Consider the following 21,332-nt stretch of genomic DNA (forward strand, 5'->3'; position numbering starts at 1 on the left):
AAACTATGCACATCGCTAACATCACTTCGAACAGTGCTATTATCACATTACTATCACTAAATCATGAATATGAATATTTTTCCACAAAATTATTTTCTAAAGGAAAATGAGGTCACTTTGCATGATGCATAGATTCACAAACCTCGGCTATGTGCTGTGAATGTCTACCTCCCTACCAGGAGGCCTGGTTGACGACCGGGCTGCGGGGACGCTAAGCCCCGGAAGCACCTCAAGGTAACCTTCCTACCAGGAGGCCTGGTTGACGACCGGGCTGCAGGGACGCTAAGCCCCGGAAGCACCTCAAGGTAACCTTCCTACCAGGAGGCCTGGTTGACGACCGGGCTGCGGGGACGCTAAGCCCCGGAAGCACCTCAAGGTAACCTTCCTACCAGGAGGCCTGGTTGACGACCGGGCTGTGGGGACGCTAAGCCCCGGAAGCACCTCAAGGTAACCTTCCTACCAGGAGGCCTGGTCGACGACCGGGCTGCAGGGACGCTAAGCCCCAGAAGCACCTCAAGGTAAGGTAACTTCCTGCTGTGATCATCATAACTAGCAGTGTGTTCACTGATATCTGAACATTGTACATAGTCTTTATCACATTCAGGATCATCTATGATACTATTAAAGGAAAATATGTGCAGTTACCTATTTTAGTCATCATTATTAAGTGGTGCTGTGGCCCTTAGATGCACAGCAGTGCAGCGAGCTGCTGCTGCTGCTGCTGCATGCAACAGCCTTGGTCACTCATTTGGTACTAAGGTTCTCCCTATACCTAAGGGCTCCTTAAGGTGCTATGCACAGTGCAATAGTTAAGGCATGAATAGTACTAAACAGCTTTTGTGTTTTGCTACTTGTACAGCAAAGATTAGTGCACTCGTAAAGTTTTCCCGATGCAACCAGGTGAAAATGGACAAAACAGACAATACTACCAAGCTGAGCAAGTCCTGATAGCCACCTGACAATCCTGAAAATTGTATATACCCAACTAGATGGTGTGAGATAAAAAATACTGGAGCTAAAAGATATAATTCAGCTTAAGGTCCCAGATATTGTCGCACTAACAGAGACAAAACTTGAAGAAAATACTTTAAATTAGGTTGTATTCACAAGGGGCTACTCAGTTTGCAGATGTGAGAGGAAAACTAGGAAAGGGGGGAGGAATGGCTGTGCTGGTGAAAGAACACCTGAAGGCAAGACAGTTAATAATCAACAACCCTTGAGAAGTTGACATCATGGCATTGCAGGGCTGGAATCACAATGATAAACTGATAACTGTAAATGCCCAACCCGTTCTCGCAAATTTAATAAGTCAGTATTGACTTATTAGTTGCGTGCATAGGTGACATACTATACATAATAGTTTCCCTTGAAAAGCTTCATAGAAAACACCGACCTTACCTAACCTACTTAGTATGTTAAAATAAGCATCTTATAGCTTCGTAATTACAATTGTTACTTAACCTATTATAGGTATAGGTTAGGTAATAATTGTAATTACGAAGCAATAAGATGCTTATCTTAACATACTAAGTAGGTTAGGTAAGGTCGGTGTTTTCTATGAAGCTTTTCAAGGGAAACTATTATGTTAAGAATGTCACCTATGCACATATTTAATAAGTCAATATTGACTTATTAAATTTGCGAGAACGGGTTGAAATGCCTACAGCTCACCAGCAAGCAACACACGGACATAGGAGGAACCAGATGACAAACGAGAGGGTGTCATAATGATCATGAATGAGATTAAAGTAAAAGCAAAGATAAATCATAATTATTGGTATTGGGGGACTTTAACTAGAAAGCAATAGACTGGGAGACCAACGAAGCAAGAACGAAGGACATTTGGACAGTCATGTATCAACACGTCAAGCAGGCCACAAGAATGAGGGAAGTGGATGTTCTGTCAATATTTAATTTAATATTCAGCAGGAAAGAAGAAGAGATATTTGACATTCAGTACCTACCTCCCTTGGGAAAGAGTGATCAAGCCCTTTTGGAAATTAAAGATGCTTTGCAATATAATCTTGAAGAGAATGGGGACATTGAAACTGTTAAAACCTTGATTTCAAGAGAGAACATCTTGAGAAAATTAGCACATTCCTTTATGAATTTAATTGGACAGATTTGTTGCTAGGCAAGAAAGTAAATGAGATGTATGCCAAAATTTGTGAACTATATGATGAAAGCACACAAAAATTCATACCAAAATAAAGATACAGATAAACAAAGGTAATTAGTCAATTCAAACATTTTGTACACTTCAATTTATAATATAAACATCCCACTACTAGCACTGTGAAAATGCTTGCCCCAAGTTATAAGGTATAACTTTAATGTAACAACCATTCCTCTTAACTAGAAACTAGCCTACATTCTGTAACAACTTTCATTCACACAAATCATGAAAAGAAATTATGAAAGAAAAAGGAGTTCCCAAATGGTAAGGAAAAATTTAATGGGAAGTTGGACAAAATATTACCACACACACACAAGATGTATATAAAGCTCAAGTGATAAACTGAAGAAGAAGAAGAAGACAGTGAAACTGACTGCTGAACAAGAATGAGGAAGACAACAACACCACCTGCACACACACAAAGCAGGCATGTTTAACACAGGTAAGACATGTTCACATATGATGAAAATAATACAAATCCTGTTCTCGTTAGTGAACGCAGTTCAAAGCACTAACTAATCACGACAAGACCATTACTGTAGTGGCAGGCATCCATCAGTCTCAGGAGACTATAGAGTTGCGCTCTATAGTCTCATCATGCGCTCATTATTGTAGACTACCTTGTTAAACAACATTACACATAGCCATTGGTTTAGTTAATATTGTATTACAATAAGTACCAAACTAGTTCACTACAACGACAATTCGTGTTATTTCCTTATCTATACCAATATGACTCCGTAGAGCACTGATATGTCATTATTGACAGGACAGTAGAAGACATGGTCGTTTGAAGCTTTAGTGCTGGCACTACACTCAAGAGCAGTTTCAGATCTCAAAGGTGTGATCTGAGGAGCACTTGTGTTTACCTCCTGTTCCCTAGCTATAATTGCTTTAGGGGTAACAGGGGGCGTCTTCATCCCGCGTTTCTGTAACCCTGCGCCTGCACTCACTTCCTGTTGCAACACACAATACTCTTCATCTGATCTACAACCACCCCACTAAATAGTCTAATCTGTTATCACAATATATTTCAATGTGATAACAATTATTTATACTATGGCTGATGTTAACATGAATATAGAAGAATAAATAAAATAATACTTTAAAGAATTTGCAAAACTTTAAATTACTTAAAATTAAATGACTATATATATATATGCTCTAGAAATAAGTTACCAAATTAAAATAATTAATGAACGTAATGAAAACAAGTTACTTTCCTTATTACTTTTATATTGTATAATAAGAAACTGCCCACTGGAACTTTTTGTTTGTTATTAAATGAACAATTAATTCACAGTGCAACTACTACACTGTGAAAATACCCGTCTTTATACAAAGAGCAAATATGATAAATTATGTTTAGGAACCAAATGTAAACTGAAGATAAATAATCCTGCATAAGTATAGAGATAATGTGAGTGCTTGTTTTTAGTTAGTGGTAAAAATGAAGCACATGAATGACAGTGGTAAACAGAGTGAAGACGATCATAACATTCAAGTACCTATACAAAAGCCATTGACATTAAAGGAGAAAACAAGGCGATATAAGCACATAAACATCATGCAAAATGAAAGAATATACACAGAACAATGCAAGATAGTAATTTATGTACTAAGCCATGATGGAACAGAGTACTGTCATTGATACTGCCTCCACACACATAATTTATGTACAAACTGTTTATCGTACCAACAATAAAATCTACTTACTGTGAAAGTGTTAAGGACTTGAAAGCTAAGTAACCAGATAAAAAATATCCTACCACATTAAAGAGAAATACTGTAAAGTCTGTTTTTCTGAAGTATTACTACTGACTGTGGACTTTGCAGCCAATGGAAGCACTACAGAGGGCAGAGTGGTATGAATGAGTACCCATTTCACCCCCCCCCCTCCCTCCCTTGGATTTACTTAGATTTGTGTTAGTTCCATTCCCATCACAGAGCAGCATGGTGATCCACTCCATACTCTCCACATCCACAATGACCCATCATTATATATTGCTTTACTGTTCTATATTATTTCACAATTTCATTATTTAAGCCTCCCAAAATTTTCTTAAATTATATTTCTCAGTCCATTCTATTTTCTCACTACTGTACTGTAGTGTACTACCCTTCAGAGACAGGCCCCACTCATCACACAGCCTTGGCTTCTCCGTACAAGCAAATGGTAACTGCTTTACTCTTATAAAACACAAACAAGCCTAAACAACTACGGTATTGCAGTCAATGTTTCGGGTACTCCCTAAAAGATCTTAAAAGACTTAAGGAGGCCTTTTAATCTAAGGAGACAATAGATAAAATAATTGCACACTCCTTCCATTATGCCATTAATCCCATGTATGGTACATTTACACTGAATACCCATGTATAGTACACTCATTTGACTACCCATGTACAGTACACTCATTTGACTACCCATGTACAGTACACTCATTTGACTACCCATGTACAGTACACTCATTTGACTACCCATGTACAGTACACTCATTTGACTACCCATGTACAGTACACTCATTTGACTACCCATGTACAGTACACTCATTTGACTACCCATGTACAGTACACTCATTTGACTACCCATGTACAGTACACACTCACTTGGCTACCTATATATGGTACACATTTCACTACACATGTACAATACACTCACTTACACTACCCATGTAAGGTACAGTCAACTGACTACCCATGTATGGTACACAGTCACTTGATTACCCATGTACAGTACACTAGCTCAACTACCCATGCACCAAAAGACCTATATATTCCTATGTTATATTTTACAATGTAAGGACCTGGTACCTCCTTCGTTTATGAAAAACAAATGAACAAAAAATCCAGCACTGAATGTAATGAAAAGCCTCTTTCTGGGGATGGGGTTGGAGGGAGGTGGGATGCCTTGGTGGCTCCCTCTAGCGAGCCACACAGATAGTTTCACCTCTATAAATCACAACAATCCTTATACAGTCCTGAAAACCCTATTGAAGACCAGAGGCCAAAAGCTGGCCCTCTTACAAGAGGCAGGAGGAGACGGGGATTCATGATACCAATGAATGAAACACCCAGAAAGAAAGTGAAGCAAAATAGAAAACAGCAAGGTTCACAGAAAGTAAACAAACAATGCAGCAAATGCCTTGGTAAACGATCCTCTCAATAGTTTGGCTATACACTGACTACCCTAGTAGAAGCTGACCACCACTAAGTGCCAGCACCATGGGAGCTGCCAGTCCACTCCCCCCCTACCGTCAAAAACCCTCAGCCATCGGTCGAAGCGTCATCGTCCCTTCACCTTCTAGTGTGTGGTCTGGTCAACAAAACCAACTAACACACCAGGTAGGGAAAGGAGTGACCAGGGAGCAACTGAAGCACCCTTCCATCCCCCCATCTCCCTAAAAAGTGTCATTTCATAACATTCAATGCTGCAGCTAACATAAAATATAAAAAATACGACACCAGGGATGGAGGAGAGCCAAGATCAAACCCCCCAATGGGTAAAGACCAGAAAGGGAAACCCTATCCAGGAAACATGCTCATTATGGACCAATAATATTGACCAGGTAATGAGGTGCCAGGATGCTGATCAACAAACATCCAAGACTGGAACGAGCAAGGATGCTCTCAGGACCAATACCCTGAAAGAGATGGAGCCAAGGAAAAATGTCTGTGTTCAGACACTGAGCCACAAGGGCTGGAAACTAAGGCTGAGCCGGCTACTAAGGAGGAAAGAGATAAAGTTACCCTCCACTCTGACCAGTCCAGCTAAAAGGCAGCCACCACTAGAGCCACTCAATTGGGGGAATGGAACCATGTAGAATGGAAGCTGCCAGTTCCATGCTGGCCCCAGGTCGGACTCAGAGAGTAGAACCCCCAAAGCCAGTTCCATGCTGGCCCCAGGTCGGACTCAGAGAGTAGAACCCCTAAGACCTTACCCAGGTAAGATCCAGGTAAAAGGAGGTCCCCTCTGAGGAGGCCAAACATCTCACAGAACCATCAGAATGTCACATCGTCGACGGTCCACTCCATGGAAATGTGACGGAAATGAGAGAGATCGTCTACAAGAACATTGGATACATCCTGCATATGAACTGCACAGAGAACCAAATCTAGCCAATCACAGAGTCCAGCTCCAAAGAGGAAGGACTGAAGCAACCCACGTGAATTAGACAAGGAATCACTGGAAAGCAGTCATATGAAGCTGGAAAACAGAGCCCTAAGGGAGATGAACTGCCACAAAGGCTGCCACAAACTCTCAACCCGATCTTGGTGCCTGAAGGAGGAGACCTGCCCAATGACCCCTGGGAAGCCTAGTGATTGCTGGTCGCAAAGCTACAAACCAGAGCCAAGGTTCCCATATCAGCATCGAGGAGGATGAAGGCGCCAAGGAATTGAACCCCGAAAAACAGAGAAAAGGTAGTGAAGGGCAAACAGAGTTCCCATCTAACAATCTCTGAAGTATTGAACAGAACAGTACTGGAGAAAGAAGATCAATGCTCAGAGCCTATGTCCATGGGGAACACCACACATCCAAAAATCAGGCTCCTGCACAACCGTTCGACCAACCATTGAGTAATCGTACATATTGCCAACACCAGACAGATGAACCTGCAGGTAGAGCAGAGCTGCTGGCAGCAGAAAAGAGAAAGCCAATCAAGAATCCCAGCCCAGACCCAAATTAGTCTGAATGGCTTGCAGACATGCAGACTATCTGAGAGCCCAAACCAACGAGTTGTTGAAGTAGGTCAAAATATGAACATCCAGTGATGCAGCCTGGTATTAAACCATCAGTGCTAATCTGGGAAAAATATGAGGAGCCAGACTCAAGCCAAAGAGCCTGAAGAAGGAAGCATTACACCTCCACAAGAAATCCCTAATAGTCCCTGAACCTCAGATGAAACAAAACTTACCAGACACCTTCCAAGAAAACTCCCTGCTCACCAGGTGGACTTGAGCAAAAGTGGTCATGCAAAAGGCTGTACCCAGAAAGAAAAGAACGAAACCCAACAAGTCGAGAACTGACCCAAGGCCCACTGAATCCTGCACGGGAAATAAAAACAAGTGGGACACGCAAAAAAAAAAATGGGCAACCTGATCAACCAAGAGTCCAATTAAGTCACAATGACTAAAAAAAGCTGCGAGTAGAATCCAGAACCAAGAGCCCAAAATGAGAGAAGGAGCCAAGGACCACCATGCTGCAAGCCCAGGGAAACTATCCTAAAAATACATGGAATCAGGGGAAAAGGAGCTGGCTCCAAGAAACTGACCACAATGAAAGCCTACCTCGGCCAAGAACGGGTGATGCTCTAACCCAAGAAAAATGACTCCTGAGCAAATGGTACAGACTCCTTGCTGTGAAAAAACCCAAGGAGGGGCTGCAACAAATCAGACACAACTGAAAGACCAGAGAAGACAGACAGTTCAAAAGAAAATGGATGAAAAGTGGGTGGGTGGACAGAAGGTATATGGACCAAGCCAAAACCAAAGTATGGATGAGCACTTCATCCAGGCACGTTAAATGTGTCAAAAAGAAGTCCACAACTGTCCTCCCAAAGGAGGGGGAGCGAGCAACTTCGCACAGCCTCCGAAACCCATACTGCAGGCAATACATCTATAACACGTTAGAAGAAAGAGAGGTGATATGATCACCATGTGCAAAACAATAACAGGAATGAATGAATTTGACAAAGCAGAATTCTTGATATCTGCAACTTCAAGAAGTTGAAGTTCATAGATTCAAGATGTTTAGGTCATAGATTAAAGCTAGGGAAACAAAGGTGCCAAAAATAATGGAAAGTACTCTTTTGCAGAGTGGTAGATTGTTGAAATGAGCTAAGTGGATGTTTCTGGCAAGTTTTTGGTGGAGGATGCCATATCCATATCTTGAGGTTATCTTGAGATGATTTCGGGGCTTTAGTGTCCCCGCGGCCCGGTCCTCGACCAGGCCTCCACCCCCAGGAAGCAGCCCGTGATAGCTGACTAACACCCAGGTACCTATTTTACTGCTAGGTAACAGGGGCATAGGGTGAAAGAAACTCTGCCCATTGTTTCTTGCCGGCGCCTGGGATCGAACCCAGGACCACAGGATCACAAGTCCAGCGTGCTGTCCGTTCGGCCGATCAGTACAGTAGTTTCAAAGCCTCATATGACAGACTACTGGGAAGATGTATACCACAAGCATAGCTCTCATTCTGTAACTGAACGTAGGTAATTATCCAGCACCACAGCCAAGTATCCAGGGGGAAACCCAGAGATGGGCAGAGAACAGCTCAACTACAGCCCTGAAGCAAAAATGGAAGCAAAGTAAACAGAGACTCCATGCAAAGGCAAAGAGAAACTGCACAAGGAGCTGCCACATGACCACCACCTGGGGAACGGCTAGACCAAACACGCAAGGCTCCAGCGACACAAAGAAGACACCCCTCAAGACAATCTGAAAGAGAGCTTCCTCATGCCACTTGAGTATGCAGGAACAGAAAAGCTGGACCAAGCCCCAAAGGATAATAATGGTTTGTTTGTAAGCTAGGATGAATCAGAGGCTAAATAACCACAACCAAATGGCCAAAACCAACCTACACTCAAAAGAGGCTGGGTTTCTAATAGTTTCCAAAGTTGACACAACACGTGAGGCTTGTAAACAAATGCACATGAAGCAAATACTAAAGAATGAAACAATACACAAGCATATGAGGCCCCACAGGACAGAGTCCAACGAACAGCCAACACTCATCTAGAACCTGAAGAGCTGGCAGCTCGTGGAGCAGTCTGATTTGTTAAGTGACGGACTGAGGCTTGTTGACAGGGAAAGCTGTCAGATTCCATGGTGCTGCCACCTGGTGGTGTCTGGCTGCTACTAGGGGGGTGCATCACCCGATTACTGGGTGGCTTGTTTGCTGTCATTTGCTGCATTGTCTACTTTTTGTTCACCTTGCAGTTATCAGTTTTGCTTTGCTTATTTTCTGAGGCTTTGATCCTTCAGTGACGGTGATCATGAATTCCCTGCTCTCTACACCTGAGGAGGCCAGCTTTTTGCCTGTGGTCCTCAGCAGGGTTTGAAGAACTTCAGAGCTGATGGGATTTATAGGTATGTTTAGGTCCCAGATTCTCCTACAGGAAGCCCCCAACACCCCGTCAATGAGGAGTCTTAACAACATTACTACTGTATCTTCACACTTCTTTATACATTTAAAATTCATATTATTCATGTTCCAGTAAGAATAAGTTATTATAGTACTGTACAGTATTACAAAATAATAAAATATTAAAAAGATATTTTGATTTTAATTACTATAAGATTCAAATACTGAATAATCGAAGAATAAGTAAACCAAAAATCTAAAATTCCCAGATAATGAGATGTGTGTCACAAGAGAAAAGATATAGTATATTAATATACTATAGATACAAAATGTAAAGACGACATGGAGAAATTCGTGTCATTTATATGAAGGAATTTAGCATGTTAAATAGTGCGTGTATTAGAGGGGCCAACAGGGACAACATATATATAACTGCCACCGAGAAACAACACATTAACGCATGCAAAGCTCTCCACAGGAAAGACCTATTACATGCCTGCATTTCCATACCACATGGTGAATTTTTGCTGGTAGGCAGACAAATATGAAAAATTTGTGTTAAAACAGTTCACAGCATATACCCAAGTGAACATAAATATTTCCTAAACTGTATACTTCACACTGAACTAGGCACAACTATCTGCAATGTAGCTTAATTATACAGTACCTAGATTTAGCCAAATTTTAATCAGTACAATACAAACACTGGCTGTGCTTATTCATAAAACATGCAGAAGCAAAATCAGCAATTCACTATCTTAATCTTTAAAGAGTAGGCTGTGAAAAGATAGCAAATATTGTGTAAGTGCTTCTGGCATTTTCAAAAGTTACATAACAACTAAAAACATATTTCACTTACGGCTGATCTTGCCCCAGGCTGGTATAAAAAGCATGAAAAATAGAGGCGTTAAAGAGGAAACACGCACCAATGACAAGCCTTAAGTCAAGTTGTCCTGTATTGAAATAATTGAATTTGCTAAACACTACAAACTATAGTACTAGGCTGAAAACGCGAAGCTTTAGTTAACACGAGTAAGGGTCATATAGTGCTACAAATTAAGTTAACTACCATCGATTTATACATTTCACAGTTATCTCAAAAGCTATTTAAATATTATTAAGAAACTTGATTTGTACTCATCACATAAATCTAGAGGTATATATAATAACAAAAACCCCTATCATGGCTACGGGAGAAATAAAACTTAAGAAAAATGTGTTGATGCATTGTAAGAAAAGATCTGACCAAGTAAGCATTCACTGTAGAGCCTGTCTCACTGGTCAAGTCATGTCCAAGTGTAGTTCAGGAGCAGAGCCCCAGTACAGGTACAAAACCAATCATGGGTAGAAGGGAACACTCCTATAATGAGTACTGTATTTGTTAACTTTCTTTCTTCCTATTCTCTCACCCTTTTCTTGAATTGCTTTCATTTTAATATAACCTCATTGGAAATTATGGAAAATGAATACACACTTGTCTTCATAAATTGTGTGCTGGCAGTTGAGAAACTATTTATCTATAGCAACCATATTTAAATTGTATCTTTATTATAGTCTTCTACCAATAATATTTGTTTTACTAATACTGTACATATGAAAAAATATATATTAAGAGACTTAAGGAAATTCCTGTTTCAATTTCCGTCCATGGTCTGACACTGTCATATATATATATATGTATACCCAATATAAATTTGATTGGCAGTTAGGTTACAATTACTATCAAAGACAGATTTTGCACACTAGATGTTTGTTAGTGCAGCTTTATGACACAATGACTGGTCGTGTTCACTGGTTCAATGGGATGAAGGCTAAGAAGTGTAGCTATCTCAGGAAAATGGCTTCAGGGTGCTCCAATGGGAGTCCCTCCAAATATATACTTATGTAGCTGCTTACTGCTCGTGCATGAGCAATGAGAGAATGAGAGAACAGAGATGTGAGCAGTGAGAGAGTGAGAGAACAGAGATGTGAGCAGTGACAGAGCGAGAGAACAGAGATGTGAGCAGTGACAGAGTGAGAGAACAGAGATGTGAGCAGTGACAGAGCGAGAGAACAGAGATGTGAGCAGTGACAGAGTGAGAGAACAGAGATGAGAGCAGTGACAGAGTGAGAGAACAGAGATGTGAACAGTGACAGAGTGAGAGAACAGAGATGTGAGCAGTGACAGAGTGAGAGAACAGAGATGTGAGCAGTGACAGAGTGAGAGAACAGAGATGTGAGCAGTGAGAGAACAGAGATGTGAGCAGTGAGAGTGTGAGAGAACAGAGATGTGAGCAGTGAGAGTGTGAGAGAACAGAGATGTGAGGAGTGAGAGTGTGAGAGAACAGAGATGTGAGCAGTGAGAGAGAGGGAGGGAACAGAGATGTGAACAGTGAGAGAGTGAAGCTGTGGACAGTGAGGCAGGGAGAGAAAGGAACAAGCAACAATAACCTCCTCATCCTTAGTCATAAAGATATCAACCTATTTATTATCATTGTTAGTGGTAAGCTACATCGCACTCAGTCTGGAAGAGAACATGATCCTTTTAAACGCTGGTTGCACCAGAATATTGGACCTCCAGTGCCTGCCCTCAGATTCACTGGATATCCCAGATGCAGAAAATATCTTTCAAGACCTGAAGCCAATAAAGAAATGTGTATCTATCTTGTATATGCAATTTTCTTAACCAAAATGCCAATTCTTGCTAAAAATATATTCTTGTTCATACAAGATTAGACTTTATGATTGTATTTTTATGGATATATTTTCTCAAGTACACATTTACTAGTCATTCGTTCTGATAATTCCTAGTTAATGGAAATTAAAACAAAACTGTATCAACACAAAAATGACCACCTGCAACATACTTGATCAAAATACCTGGTATAGTAATACCTCGATGCAGTTCATTCTATTAGGGGTTACCTTAACAAACACAAGGCTACTATATAGTAAATCTTGCTAATGACATCCATACAGGTTCTCTTAATATTTGTATCACACTTAGTAACTTCTTGCTTATCTTACATACAAATCTACTTTTGCAAAATGCATAAATACTACAAACAAAAAATGTAATGTAATGAAATGCCCTTTTCTGGGAAGGGGGGGGGCGGAGGGCCTCTGTGGCTACCTATTGCTAGCTGCACTGAGACAGTTCTACAGACACAAGTCACATCAACCCTAGGAGTCCTTAGCAGCCTACTGGAGATTGATGCCTCCAGTAGGCACAGGGAGCAGAGGCAAGTGATCACCCTCGCTGAAGAAACAAATCTTCCAGAAAGTGAAGCAAAACAGACAACTGCCACAGAAATTAAACAAACAATGCAGTAAACTCGACAAACAACCCACCCAGTAGTTAGGTCATACTTTAAGGGACCAATCCTTATCAACACTCTCCCTCTCAATATAAGGGGGCATAACTAGCTAACTGTGTTGGCTAGTTATGTGTTTCATAACTACAAACTACTTGAGAATGGTCCAGGACGGACTAAAAACGTCGTCATCCCTTCACTTTCTAGTGTGTGGTTTGGTCAACATAGTTATGTGTTTCACTGTGTTCAAAAAGAGAACATGATAATCACCTCCAAAGGATATCTGATCAACTGGGCTGTGATTCTTATCTCAGGCGGCAAGCAGCCGTGTCTAACAGCTTGGTTAACCACACCACCACCAAACAGGTTTGGTCATAGACCGGGCCATGAAGATGTTGATCCCTGGAGCCACCAGAAGGTGGGTTAGGTGCCCTTTAGTTTCACCTAGCCACTGCCAGATGGCAGCACCATGGAAGCTGCCAGCTCCCATGCCAATGATGATTACCCAGAGCCAAAGAAAAGGCCAACTAACCACAGAAAAAAGAAAATGGGATTCATCAGGGAAGGAGGAGAATAAATATCAAACCCCCTAAAAGGGTAAGACCAGGACAAGAAATCATACCAGCTCCAACAGGTTGTTGCTTGCAGCAGCTCAGGCCCACATATCCACCACAGTCTAGTTGGTTCAGCACTTCTTGAAGAAAATTATCTAGGTTTCTCTTGAAGAGGTCCACATTGTACTACTTAGTGTGAGGCAAGCCTCACAATCTATGGGACTAACACCCAAACTGACGAGGGGGAAACAAAATAACTTGGAAGGGGGCAACATCAATGAGTGCCTAGTGGAGGGCTGCCCTAAGCACATGCAGAGAGAGATGAACAGTTACCAAAGTCCACATAACAAAGGCGGCTTGTAACACACTAGAGACTGGTCAGTGTTGACATGGGAAGCTGGCCTCTCCCATGGTGCCGCCACCTGGCAGTGGCCAGCTGTAACTAAAAGAGGTATGACCAAACTACTCAGTGGACCATTTACAGAGTTGTTTGTATTGCTTCCTTACTTTCAGAATGTGAACCTTGCAGATGTCTATTTTGCTTCACTTCTCTTCTGGGGGTTTGTTTTTTTGGTGAGGGTGATGATGGATCCCCTGTTCCCTATGCCTCTGAGTGGGAAAGGGGGAGGCCAGGTTCTGACCTTTGATCTGTGGTAGACTATTAAGGACTCCAAGGGCTGATGTAACAAGTGCGTGGAGCTAACTCAGTGTAGCGAGCAACAGAGAACCACATTTGGTTCCTCCAGAAATAACACATCAATACAAATTAAATATATATCCATCTACCACTGGTATGAAAACTAATATCTAATATATGCATTCCTTAGAAAAACACATTATCACCAAAAATATTAAGCCATTATACTTACAGGTAGGGTAAGCTGCCAAGAAAGCTACATTAGTAATGAATATCGTAATTACATGTTCAGTTCTACAAGAGTCTTCAAATCACCATATTATGGTTAGACAGTATTTAAATATTGTGAATAAGTCTAAAATTACAAAGTAAATAAAACAGTAAGAACACTCACAGCAATGGTTCCCTGGCGAGGATATTTAGTTGAAGCAACATACGAACACTTCACAGTCAACACCACAGCATTCATCAGATTCTTGGCTGCCTGAATTAATGACGTGGCAGAATCCAACTGAAAAGTGCCAAATTTATATAGAAGGAAGTAAATTTTACTATACATACAAAATCATATATAATTACACAAACAAAAGAAAGGCATAAAAAAAAAAAGAGACTTCTTAAGGGATTTTGGCTTAAAGAAATTGTCTATCTTGTTATATGTAAGACACCATCTCTCACTAGCATGTTAATACTGCAGAATGTCATCCAGGCATTTCTATATCTACTAAGCACTACACTAACAATGCTGTCATTCATACATTCCTTCTCCTTGTTCATCAACCAGTGCTCTCCACATGCCTTAAACCTTGAAATATATACAGGTCATTATTTTCTCTAGCGAACCCTGCTTTACTTGTACCTGGATGGGGGGTACTTGATGCAGTTCTCAGTCATGCCTCCTGCCCCATTGTCCACATTCTCACCACATCTAGCCATCAAGCACTGCAGCTGCCAGTCTCCACATATACCTGTTACTCACACCCATGCTTCACCTTCACGAGTCAAAGTTTGCCGTACTATGGTTCTCAGCACACTCTACTACACGACTCACATCCTTGCTTATTATATATTGCCAGCTCATGTTACACTCATGGTGTACTTAGTACAGTACATCATGATGTACATCAACCAACATGATGCACTGAGTACATCACGGTGATTGAAGTGTGCATTATAGTCTTCTCAATACAGTATCATCCAATCATCCATCAACAAGAATGCAATGAATTGGCTTTCTAACACCATCACTGTCACCATGCTGCTGTTTCACTTTCATGGAATGGACAGACTTCTATCAGGAAAAGAGGGGAAAAATATTATACGAGAGAAGAGACTTAAAAGGTATTTTTGAATTCCAGAACTACTTACAATGGGTAATGGTACCTGCTGCACAGTAACATCATTGAAAACTGGTACCACCTCACACTAGAAAACATATACAGTAGTTGTAAAGTACTACAGGTGAATTGTGATGTTCATTAAAAAGTAAATCCATTCTATATAACATTCTACAAACTTTTTCATTCCTTTTTCTCTTGAATTTTTCTCATCTTTGCATGAATAATTCCAATATCCCTGCCAAATTTGATACTCAAATCTATGACAAAAAATAAAAAATTTCTACTACAACTGACCAGCATACTTCACTAACAGAGTTCAAGTTTCATCACACGTTATTGAGACACTTACATTGTACTGCCGGTCAGATCACACGGACCGCCAGAACACAGACCCTTTCCTAAACATTTAGAACAACACTGCCACAAATGTGAAGCATCTTACTTTTATGTCAATAGATATTATATTAACTGAAAAGCAGTAAATGGAATATTTTAAGCAGCAATTACAATAAATAACCTACCTAACAGAGTAGGTACCTATATATGCAATTTGTGTTTTACCCGAGATATGATCGAGATCATTTTGTAACTACAGTACTGACAATTATTATTTCTGGGATACAAGAGCTGGCCAAAGGCAAATTCTGTAACTCCCTCGTCGTCACTCTTGTTAGTACAGTACTCTGATACGTGGCCTAGAACTTCTAAACAAAATATTCAACGATTAATATTAAATCCTTATCCACTTGGAGAAAGTGATATCCTCTGTTTGTTTTATACTAGAAAACATTTGGATAATTTAATTTAGGCAAGTTGTCTCTTGTAGTCAACATATTGGACAAATGGTATTTGCCAACACTGTATATGCACATTTGGGTGTTCATCCTTTCAACGGCAATTTAAAAGGAAAGCTTATGCAAGTGTATGAGATGAAAAATGTAATGTTTCCATTTGCCAGGTGGTCCTTTGACCACCCAAGAACTTGTGCTTTGAGATGACTTGTTGGGTAAGTTTATTGAGAATGCTTCTCTTGACTGTGTCCAGGAGTTCCATGCACTTTTGTCATCCCCACAAAGCAAGCTACCTTCATCAATTGAGAATTAATTGTTTTGAATCTAAACCCTTCAATGGCAACATATATAATCAATTAAGGATCAATTCACCAATATAATCAATAATAATTTTTTTAATATGGAAACAATGGGCAGAGTTTCTTTCACCCTGAAGCCCTGTTCATCTAGCAGTAAATAGGTACCTGGGAGTTAGACAGCTGCTATGGGCTGCTTCCTGGGTGTGTGTGTGTGCGTGTGTGAAAATTAGGATTAAGGACTTGCCCAAAACACTGTGCATGCTAGTGGCTGTCCGAGAATGTAAAAACTCTTGTACTGTATATATTAATAAATATATACGCATTCTTTGCATATTGGTAGGTTTTGATCAGACACAATCTTTGATTTATAAACCTGTCTAAAATTTTTGATAACATTTTTTTACTTGCTTTTACATCATCTCATATTCATGGAGCCATCTTACATTTCAATGGCAAATTTTTGGGTTTGAAACAAAATGATCTCAGATTCACTATCATTTCTTACAGAGAACCACAGTTAGAATCATTTGTGACAAGGATTCCAGTGCATCTGTGGTAGACGAATCTTTGTAATACTGTATATGTTTTCTATGGTAACAAACCTGCTAGCCACTCTACAGAAACTAAAGATTTGTAAAAGACAGACTATACTTCTAGCTCCTTTCCAGGCTTCCCAATGCTGGTTTCCAGTCCTGTTGGCCACATATCTAGGAATAATGAGGCTACCAAAACCAATTCTCAAAGACAGACAGACGGGAAGATATTTCCACATTGAGCATCGGTGCCGATCCATATGTAGTGCATTTCTAAATTAGATTTATACAGATCTTTATGGAACAAAAGCAAGTATGATACAGTTGCACATACATTATGAGGTGTCTTGGAGTGCCTTGTAAAGGTTCCTTGTCTTTAGATGTCATCTAATTGTCCATTCCTCAGTGAAACCTATGCAATTCTTCACATGATATTTTTGGATAAGAAACTTGTACACAAAACCATTTATGTCATACAATGCATTTCCTATTAAAATCAATTTAGTTAGATTTTAATATTTATTTATCTAGCCTCATATTTTGTCAAATAGGAAAATCATTTTTTCAATTAGACCAGCTCATGTTTTCATGGTGCTAAAGTGAAGCTTAGCTTAGGTGTTCAATTTATTTGACTTGGAAAGGTTTATATTTTTCCCTTCATTTATGAACCTAAAGCAGTGCTACTTCCTGCCCTCGATACTGGCAGAGCAAAGCTGCATTCCTTTTTTAATTTGGAAACAAATTTTGCTTCTTTCAGTTTGGACATTCGTTTGTTGGGATACGTCATAACCCATCATTCTTGGCTAGAAATGAGACTAATACATTCAGTGTTAACCATCATTATTAACACTACATTAGTATCCCTGGGTGTTCAAACTTCATTAGTGGCCTCGAGCACTTTTTTTGGGGTGTTAAAACTACACCTCAGTGTGTGTGCAGTATTATATGGTTAAGGCTGTGAACTAGATACCAAGACCCCACCATTGTCTCTGATTGATGACAGCACTCCGTAATGTAGATACTTAAGAGCCTCTAGGGCTTGTAGATTGGAGAAACTCACCTTTGGAGAAACTAAACTAAGGAGGTTGCTCTCTTCCTCAGAAGTAGGAATTTACCAGTAAACTACTTCACCAGGCTGGTGAAGAAGTCAACCACAAGCCAATGTCAAGGACTTTATTCAGAAAAATTTATAGCTTATGAAGCATTCTTCTCTTCTGTTTTATAAGGAGATTTGAACCTAAGGTTTTTGGAGGCAAAATCATACATTTACTTCCCACAAGAAAAAGTAGGCAACAGCCTACAGGTGAACCATATACATTATCCCAGAGCAAATGATGAGGAAAGAACCTAGTCACAAAATCCGAGCAATAGCGAAGGCCAGAGCTGGTAAGAGACCAGCACCAGAAAAGGCTGCAAAGAACAGACCCAATACAAAATGTATGTCCAGCACCTGCGACACACTGAAAACCTAGGCAAGCCTCAAGAACACTGCTCCAGAGCAGCCTAAGGAAGGAACCTAGTTACAAGTCCCAGTCAAAGGAATAGCAGGCAAGGAGCAAGGTTGGCCGCTACACCAAGACACCGCACAAAGCAAGCAGTCTTCATCTTGAGCAGAGGTCCGGTGCCTGCAATGCTAATGAGCCACCTAGGTAGAAACTTAAGAGGGTGCCAGGTAAACAGATAAATTGCTCGAGGGCAAATATAGATTTGATGTAAATAAAAAATATAAAATGTTTTAGTTATGCCACAAGGTGTTCTCAGTTTTGATACAAATCTTTTTTAAATACTGTATTACGTATCATTTAGGTATCACATAACTTTGATGAAAATCCTTCTCATTCCATCCTGTCCTACTAGAATGTCACATTTTGATGTGTACTCTACCTAAGGCCAAAAATTGTCACACTAGAAAATGGTAGGGCTCACAAAATTGACATACTGCCCTGTTTTCTATTTTGGGTCCTCTGGTAGGTTAGCATAAGGGTACTTTAGTATGACAGTTTCTTGGCGTTGAGAAATCTTAGGAGATGCTGCTCATTCATATAGCAATTAAGTTGAGTTGACCATCGAAAACAAAAGCAATAAACAAGAATAATGCAAATTTTATGACATCAGTATATGAACACTTTACTGATATGGGGAAACTATCTCCTTTTGCTAATGTATAGAAAATTTAATAATACTCATTTTCATTTTCAAATACCTGACCAATCATCAACCATTACCCTAATCTTGGATTTAAACTCCTAATGTATAACATACCAACCCACAAAATACTTGTAAATATCACGGGACTCAAGTGAGATGAAACTGTGTTACTTATACAGTTAAATGTAAGATAGGTTATATCAGCTACTAACCCCAGACACTATGAGTTCACCAGATATATTCTGCACATCAGCCTTGACCTTGGAGGTAATGTTCAACTGGTGGCAATAAAGAGCAATACGATCCAAGTACGCTAACATGTCATCCTTGGTTCGCGACTCAGGACACTGATCGGCAATTTGTCTCGAGAGCTTATCCAACTTGGTTCCTGCCTCAGAAATTTTCTTGGCAGCATTAATAACATCCATTGTTGTTTTGAGCGGTCCACGACCTCTGAAGTTTAAATTAAATACATTTGTAATTACTGTAAGAGCAGATATAATAGAATATTATAAAGAGACATGTAATGCTGTATTATTGAAGATGAATATTACTGTTTATGATAATTTTACTGTTATATTTACATTAAATAATAATTTCATAACCTGACATTCCTAAAATATTATGATTGACATGAATATTCATTTCATTAACAAGATGCACTAACCTTGTAAAATCTGTCATCTCCATCATGATCATACACATATGTTTGGCCAAAACAATTATGTCATTACCAGTGTCATCCCATTTAGCCACTTCCTGGTCAAACTTTACCTTCTCCAAGCGGAAGTTTTCAACCTACAGTATATAGAAGAATAACCAATGAAACTACATTGGCCTCACAAATGCATAATAAAAGATCACAGCAAATGTTTCACACTGAAGCCACTTCCATAACAACAGCCAGAAAGGCACAACACTTTTCCCACCTATTTTCTTATACATGGTCTTAACACCTGGTCACTACATATAAGATTATTTAAATTGACAAAAATCAAAAACTTATTATGCACAATACCACAGTGGAATCAGAAAAGCATGATATATCTATGAATAAATCTTTTGGAGAGAAACAGTACGACAAAATCGAACTTGCATCTTGGGTCACCCTGACACCTGCACTACCCACTACACCACTGTCTTGGGTCACCATCTTGGGTCACCCTGACACCTGCACTACCCACTACACCACTGTCTTGGGTCACCATCTTGGGTCACCCCAGACACCTGCACTACCCACTACACCACCGTCTTGGGTCACCATCTTTGGTCACCACAGATGCCTGCACTAACCACTACACCATCGTGGTCTAGTGGTAAATGTGTATCTGTGGTGACCCAAGATGCAAGTTTCATTCCATCACATTGCTCCAAAGATTGATCTATTATATAAAGTACTGTATTTCCATTGAATAATGTCAGCAACCAACCTGATGTAATATTCTACCACTCTTCAAAAGGAGAGCTATATCATAAAACACTGTTCATTATTAGCATTTAAATGTTTATTTACTTAACATCCTGTCAAGAAAATAGTACTAAGAAATTTAAATGTGACCAACTTTTCTTAAAGTTTGCATATATATATATGAACATGAAAGAAAAGTCATTTACCAATAAAATATTGTAATTATTCAACAATATACTGAATGTTCAAGTACAATTATCTATAATCAGAGGTATCAGAAAATATTTGCCAGATTATACTAAACAATTGCAACCAAAGCAATATATTTGTTAATAGATTGATTATTAATCAATTGCAAAAGAACTATTAATATTGGCTTCTCTGTACTATTCATCTGGTTTCAAGTCTGACAGCCCATCCTCCTGTTTTGTTAGTATTTATAGCAACACTGAGGACCAGAGTACATATACCTGAGGACCAGAGTACATATACCTGAGGACCAGAGTACATATACCTGAGGACCAGAGTACATATACCTGAGGACCAGAGTACATATACCTGAGGACCAGAGTACATATACCTGAGGACCAGAGTACATATACCTGAGGACCAGAGTACATATACCTGAGGACCAGAGTACATATACCTGAGGACCATAGTACATATACCTGAGGACCAGAGTACATATACCTGAGGACCAGAGTACATATACCTGAGGACCAGAGTACATATACCTGAGGACCAGAGTACATATACCTGAGGACCAGAGTACATATACCTGAGGACCATAATATATATACCTGAGGACCATAATATATATACCTGAGGACCAGAGTACATATACCTGAGGACCATAATACATATACCTGAGGACCAGAGTACATATACCTGAGGACCATAATATATATACCTGAGGACCATAATATATATACCTGAGGACCAGAGTACATATACCTGAGGACCATAATACATATACCTGAGGACCAGAGTACATATACCTGAGGACCAGAGTACATATACCTGAGGACCATAATACATATACCTGAGGACCAGAGTACATATACCTGAGGA

General features: G+C 39.9%; 1 protein-coding gene across 3 annotated transcripts in view; it reads right to left on the reverse strand.

Annotated features, from left to right (window-relative positions):
- alpha-Cat (catenin alpha) overlaps window positions 1-21,332 on the reverse strand; it is a 130,086-nt gene that overhangs the window by 3,366 nt on the left and 105,388 nt on the right. The window contains exons 16-20 of one of the 3 annotated variants that reach the window (XM_069335548.1): window positions 19,521-19,651; window positions 19,066-19,306; window positions 14,137-14,253; window positions 13,975-13,986; window positions 10,118-10,135 (exon numbers count right to left, since the gene is read on the reverse strand). In XM_069335548.1, the coding sequence (XP_069191649.1) occupies window positions 10,118-10,135; window positions 13,975-13,986; window positions 14,137-14,253; window positions 19,066-19,306; window positions 19,521-19,651 (519 nt within the window). Of the gene's footprint in view, window positions 1-10,117; window positions 10,136-13,974; window positions 13,987-14,136; window positions 14,254-15,110; window positions 15,168-19,065; window positions 19,307-19,520; window positions 19,652-21,332 lie in introns of all 3 variants that reach the window. The other 2 variants (XM_069335547.1, XM_069335549.1) reach the window with 2 other exon arrangements.

The sequence above is a fragment of the Procambarus clarkii genome, chromosome 33 (assembly GCF_040958095.1).
Source record: "Procambarus clarkii isolate CNS0578487 chromosome 33, FALCON_Pclarkii_2.0, whole genome shotgun sequence".
Lineage (NCBI taxonomy): Eukaryota > Metazoa > Arthropoda > Malacostraca > Decapoda > Cambaridae > Procambarus > Procambarus clarkii.